General features: G+C 37.2%; 1 protein-coding gene across 1 annotated transcript; it reads right to left on the bottom strand.

Annotated features, from left to right (window-relative positions):
- Positions 1 to 4,448: 4,448 nt before the first annotated feature.
- Positions 4,449 to 6,240, bottom strand: LOC123967891 (urokinase plasminogen activator surface receptor-like). The gene is made up of 5 exons (XM_046044234.1): positions 6,150 to 6,240; positions 5,863 to 5,982; positions 5,628 to 5,774; positions 5,145 to 5,255; positions 4,449 to 5,013 (listed from the first exon to the last, which is right to left on the bottom strand). Exons 1-5 carry the CDS (start codon positions 6,190 to 6,192, stop codon positions 4,811 to 4,813), a joined length of 624 nt encoding a protein of 207 aa, XP_045900190.1. The 5' UTR covers positions 6,193 to 6,240; the 3' UTR covers positions 4,449 to 4,810.
- Positions 6,241 to 6,511: the final 271 nt, after the last annotated feature.

Genomic DNA, 6,511 nt, shown 5'->3' with positions numbered 1-6,511 from the left:
TGGTGGCACCGTTGTTCTCTTTGGTCATGTTCTCTTAACTGGTGGAGTCGCCAGCATCACTGCTCAGCGTTTTCATCCGCATGGCCTCTTAGTGCTCCGCCCCTTTCTTTATCCTTTCAAACGACATGTGAGGAAGTAGACAGTTTAGCATTTCCTTTGTCTCATGCCTCATACAGATTTAACCTGCTTATTTTCTTTTTTACTTGTTGCCTATGATTGTCTTGTAAAGAATTGACTTGCAAGAGCTCTTATTTTTTTCCTGAAGTAAAATGAGGAAAATATAAGAAACATGTCAATGCACATTTTTTGTTCGGAGCGCTATTACTAACCTGAAATCTGTTTTCAATTGTTTTTTTAAGTTTAAGTTAGGTTTTTCAGAAATATAAATATTACTGATGAAAAGCAAAATAAATAACTTTCTAAAAATGTTGTCTATTTCTGTGTTCTTAATCATTTCCCAGTCTCATTTAAACATTGAAATTGCAATTATTTATTTGTACTTGATTTGTGTTGATTATTCTCAGTTTTATATAAATAGCCATGAAAGTCCGAAACTAAGGTGGACACAGGAGACCGGCATTCCAGGTTCCCGAGTGAAATTACACAACATTAGTTTTTGGTTTTTATTTACGTTTCATTACATAAGTTAGCATTCTACACTGTTGCTAACGTTAGCTACATTAGCTATTACGTTACGTTACGTTACGTAAGTTACCATGCTACATCGTAGGCTAACTAAGTAGCTAGCTAGCTAGCTAACGATGCTAGATCCCCCTCCCGAAGTACTTTACTGCTAACCTTAACCATCATTAAGTTAATGTGCATGTCGAACGGCTTACCCTACAGCTGCGCAGATCGGCCTCATGGCTGACATTATTATTATTGCTATTTTACACTTACCACACACACACACAATAACTGATGGTGACAAGGACTTAGTTTTACATTTGAGGGAGGGCTGCCTGTGTTACGCCCCTTTAAAAGCGGAATTAGAAAGTACAACTCGGACACGATGTAGCTTCACTCAAGTCCAATGTTGTAATGCATTTACCATGAACAGCATAATAACATCCATCCATCCATCCATCGTCAACCGCTTATCCTGCATACAGGGGGAATAATAACATGTTTACATAATATCACAATTAAACATGTCATTTTCCCTTTGGATGACATAATAATGTCCCTCTATGAAACGGTCCGGGTATCTGTGGATAATCCGTAATTCGTTTGTAATTCAAAAATGAAAATACAATACCAATGAAAATATTAATAATCGTTTTTGCGAAATCGTTTAACGATAAAATGAATCACCATAAACGAAAAACGTGGTTTTCCATTTTTGGCGATTCATTTTATCGTTATTCCTTTTTGAACAAATAATGAAGAGAGTGTGAACTTCAGTCAATTCGTTTTTCGTTATAGACCAAAAACGGAAGTCACGTGGTCTATTCTATTATAAAACCTTCAAAATAAAAGTAGCCCATCTACTGTGTGATTAGCAAGCAAACTAAAATAACGTTTTTAATAAAACTAAAACAATTTTTTTTAGTAAAACTAAACTAACACTGTATGTGAAAAAAAAAACACTTTAGTTAACTGAAATAAAAATAAAAACTAATATAACAATACCTCTGACAAATGTTTAGTTCTTCCTAAAAGCCAGACCATTGGTGACCTGTAACTTCAGATTAAGACAAGTAAACTAATGTTATATGTTGCTTAGGCCAGCAGTTAGCCTATTTATTTAAGTTTCTATTATTTCATTCATACTTAAGTTTTGTAACATATTTATAGGGCTTCTTGCTATGTAGAAGCTCAACCAGCAGAGGTCACTCTACCCTCTTCTGTGGCGCCAACAGGCAACAAGGTTTTGACCTTTTGACTTGTGTTTCTATCAAAGAGAAGGCTGGCACTGCTACCAGTGGAAGCTAATCACTGAGTTTGAAGGATTTGCAGAACTTCACCTGCCTCCCAGCTGCTCTTTCTATGGCACTATAACTGCTGAAAACTGCATCAACAATCTACTGCTACCCTCTGTGTCAAAACAAAACTCTTCCAAAACAAATCTGTGCAGTTGTATACTTTTTATTTTCCTTTGGAATTTTCTCCAGTGTTATATTCTTATTATGTTAGTTAAGTAGATTAAATATTTTTAATACAGGCTATAGTTCTCATTAGTTATGTAGGCCTACTTATATGTGAAACCTGGTGAGCATTTCTGTGAGTAAAAAAGCATCTCCTCTGGCTCTGGAGCTTTCAAGTCTTTTACTGCCTTTCTTGGGTTAAATTCTGTTTAATGAGCCATCAGGGAAAATTATGCACTGTTCAAATCTGTGTAAAGTAAAATAAAAGTGAAATTGAGTCCCAAGACTGGTGATGTGAGCCTGTGCAGGGTTTGAGGACTGATGATAGTATCAAGGCTGGCCCCATCACCTTCCGTCACTCTCTTCAAATAAATGTTGGTCTGGCAGGACAAAGCAGCACACCACTCCTTCCTACAGCACCATAAAAGAGCCCTGTTGTCACTTTCAGATATTTACATCATGCTTCATGGTAACTACACCTTGTAATTCCGCATTAAACAGAATTTAACCCAAAAAAGGCAGTAAAAGACTTGTATGAAATGACACACAAAATGCAAAAAAATGCTCTGGAATACCTCTCCAAATGACTTAAGAAATCAGCGTGTTATTTATTCATTCACACCTTTTGATGATACTAGGCTGCATTGTGGCATAGTTTCCTTTGGTGTTGCCAGCTCTTGTGATAAACCTAATAAACACTAAAGAAGACCATGATGTGAACTGATTATTTTGTAGAAATCTGAAGAGTATGAAACAATTGTGTGAGTGCGAGGGAACTAAAATAAATTGGTTAGGAAGTCGGAGTTGTATTAATATATTTAACGTTTTGTTGTAAAAACCAAACAAAAACATTTTATATAAATATTTGTGAGAACTGCCTTTTTTCACTTTAGCACCTGCCCCTAAAATGTTTGTGCACGTCCCTATTTGGTTTGGTGCATACATAAAATCTCCAGTCAATGTGAAAACCGTGAACCAGGACATTTTTAATATCTCTTGTATTCAGCTGAATTCAAAGAATCCCCAGACATAAGTCCTAATTTCAACCAAGTAGCAAACTTGGTTTAAATCAAAAGCTGTTAGTGTATGAACTGCCTGTTATAAAAACCTTGTCCACTAGATGGCAGGACACTGTTGATACATAGACCGTTGTTTCCCACAAAATGTCCCTCTAATCACATTTCCTGTCAGTTACACATGACTAACAAATACACAGTTAAAGATGGAGACAGGCTGAACAGTTGAAGGTGATCTAGACTCTGGGAATAGGCATCTCCAGTGTGCACAAAATCTAAGAACATTTAGAAATACATTTCTTCATTTAGCTGATGCTTCTATCCAAAGCCACTTACAATTGCCATACATGTCAGAGGTCGCACGCCTCAGGAGTAACTAGGGGTTTATTGTCTTGCTCAGGGACACAGCGGTGGATGGGTCACAGTGGGAATCAAACCCGGGACTCTCACACCAAAGGCACATGTCTTTTCCATTGCGCCATCACCTCCCCCATCCAAATCATCCTTTGGGATGATCAAAATCATTTGCATCAGCCATGAGTAGGTCAGTTTATCCACAATTTTACACATGTATTTATCTTACCACTTATGTATTTATCTTACCACTTTGATAGTATAACCTGTTTAATCTGTATAATTTATGATATACAGAAACAACCCAAGCTGGATAGAAAATCTGAAAGTCACCTCGTCATGCTGCTAATTTGTGCATATCTGCAGCCTCCAAGCCACTGGTAAGGCAGCTATTGATAGTGAGATTGCAAGAACACATTTGTAAATTAAAAAGATCAAATTAAATTTTTTCCATAAGATAATAAAGAGTTACTATTTTCTGTGGCTCATATTGTGCCTTATACAAACTGGCATTTGTTGCCAGCTAGTTTCAGACTAAATCACATTGAGGGCCCTTTCTGTATTATGATATGTTTTGGGACACGTCTGAAGTGCTTAATCTTATTAAAACCTACAAAAACTTTTCACAATACTTCAGGGATGCCTTCAACCTAGAGTCTGGAATCAGCAACTACATAATGTGGGCCTGAATCAAACCTGGGCCTCTGTGACTTTTCACTGTGTCTGGGATGCTGCCCATAATAACTGACATTTATGTAAACATTTAAGCAGTTTGTTGGCTTGTCATGAATAGAAAGAGCAGTTTGCTCATCATGAATCTTGTGCACAACGTCTTGTTGTAAATGATTCCATGAACCAACTTTAAAACTGAGAATAATCAACACAAATCAAGTACAAATAAATAATTGCAATTTCAATGTTTAAATGAGACTGGGAAATGATTAAGAACACAGAAATAGACAACATTTTTAGAAAGTTATTTATTTTGCTTTTCATCAGTAATATTTATATTTCTGAAAAACCTAACTTAAACTTAAAAAAACAATTGAAAACAGATTTCAGGTTAGTAATAGCGCTCCGAACAAAAAATGTGCATTGACATGTTTCTTATATTTTCCTCATTTTACTTCAGGAAAAAAATAAGAGCTCTTGCAAGTCAATTCTTTACAAGACAATCATAGGCAACAAGTAAAAAAGAAAATAAGCAGGTTAAATCTGTATGAGGCATGAGACAAAGGAAATGCTAAACTGTCTACTTCCTCACATGTCGTTTGAAAGGATAAAGAAAGGGGCGGAGCACTAAGAGGCCATGCGGATGAAAACGCTGAGCAGTGATGCTGGCGACTCCACCAGTTAAGAGAACATGACCAAAGAGAACAACGGTGCCACCAGGAGCAGAAGGCCAGCACTTGTGCTGCTGGCGCTGTTGCAGAAGTCACCCTGACAGCAGCTAATTTCTGGTCCAATGGCTCCTGAAATCTGTGGATTTGCCGTATTTGAGCAGATCTGCTTGGAGGCACAGCCCTTCACGGTAGTCTGTACACCTCCTGTGTTCACTGAGAGAATAAAAATAATGTTAGTATGTGAGCTTTAATTCTTAATACATCAAGTACAATCACTAAGCATCCCTCAGAGCTGAGGAAAGATGTGAAATAGAGTTAGATGTTTAATGTCTTAGGCCTGTTACCTGCTGCTGAGATGCAGTGGTCCTCATTCCCCTCGCAGTTTAGAGTTGCGGTGCACTTTTGACCATCACAGCTGAAGCACTTTTTACCATTGGGATTAGATTTACTCGGTTCTGTAACATAGAACATATATTGTTCATATTGTTTGGGGAGGTAGAGAAGAATAGAGGGGAATTATCTTTTTTTAAGAGCCTTTTTCAAAGTGTTTTGTCCAGCAGGCTATGGACATTTGTTGGCGTTTCCTTGCAGGTAAACAAGTTGAGGTTTACCAGCTTTTAAATGAACAGACATACAAAATGTACAGATTTATGCCAAATACAGGAACATGATTAAGAACATGATTAGGCAATAAAACAACTTGAACCCGGATATTCTCTTTCTCTCTCTCCAACACTCACACACACAAATTGCTATTGTGCAGCATCACTTGGCAGATGGGGGTTTTCACGTTCACTTAAGACAATATAACCATAAAGGTAAGTTACCAGCAGGAGGCTGGGTGTTGCAGAGGTCGGAGGTGCAGCACTTGCTGGTAATGACGGTTCTGGAGATTCCAAAGTTCACTGAGCCCTCAATACATTCGTCAGCCAAAGCACACGATTTCACATTGAGATCAACAAGTTTTGAACCACCTGCAACAAAAGAGTAACCTATTTAACCTGAACCTTGTAATTTTACAGCAGTTTTACAATAAAAACAATCCATCACAAGATGCCATACCTGCATATGAGAGGACTCTCAGCGCTCCACACTGCTGACCACTTAAGGGACATTCTTTAGTTGTGTCTGTGCAAGTTCCTGAGTTTCCCAGTACACACTCATAACATTTCAGGGTGTAGGCTGAAGAAACAAAAAACTTGGATAAGTCAAAAACATCACCTCTTTTTTTAAGGGGTGGATAAAATAAATTGAACAGCTTCACTCTGAAGTAAATTAATTGAAAATTACAATCCATCTTTTCTTAAAGATTAAATCGTAAAAAGAAAAAAATCTAAATCAAAACTTGCCTTTATGGAAAACAATCCCAAAGATCAGCGTAAGGAGATACATTGTGTGATGGCGGGATACAACTGAGTTTTAGTTTGATCTGTTATGGCTATAAGAAGCTCTCCTGAGAAGGCGTTGCCTCCATCCTCAGACCACTCCCCCATTTCTCTTTCTGTTGTGACAAAATGTGAAACTTAAAAAATGACATTTTTAAACTTTTTTTTTTCTTACCATGTATTTAGGCGAGATATATACCTCTTTCAGTCTGTTGAGCTATTTGACTGGATATCTGAAAATGTTATACAAAACATTTTACAAAGGGTTGCTCACCTGAACACCTGAAACCTAATACTATTGTTTGTTTAGCTGTTTTAATAATGGT

This window comes from Micropterus dolomieu, linkage group LG03 (assembly GCF_021292245.1).
Source record: "Micropterus dolomieu isolate WLL.071019.BEF.003 ecotype Adirondacks linkage group LG03, ASM2129224v1, whole genome shotgun sequence".
Lineage (NCBI taxonomy): Eukaryota > Metazoa > Chordata > Actinopteri > Centrarchiformes > Centrarchidae > Micropterus > Micropterus dolomieu.
The sequence above is the reverse complement of the archived record's forward strand: the minus strand, read 5'-3'. Positions and strand labels throughout refer to the sequence as shown.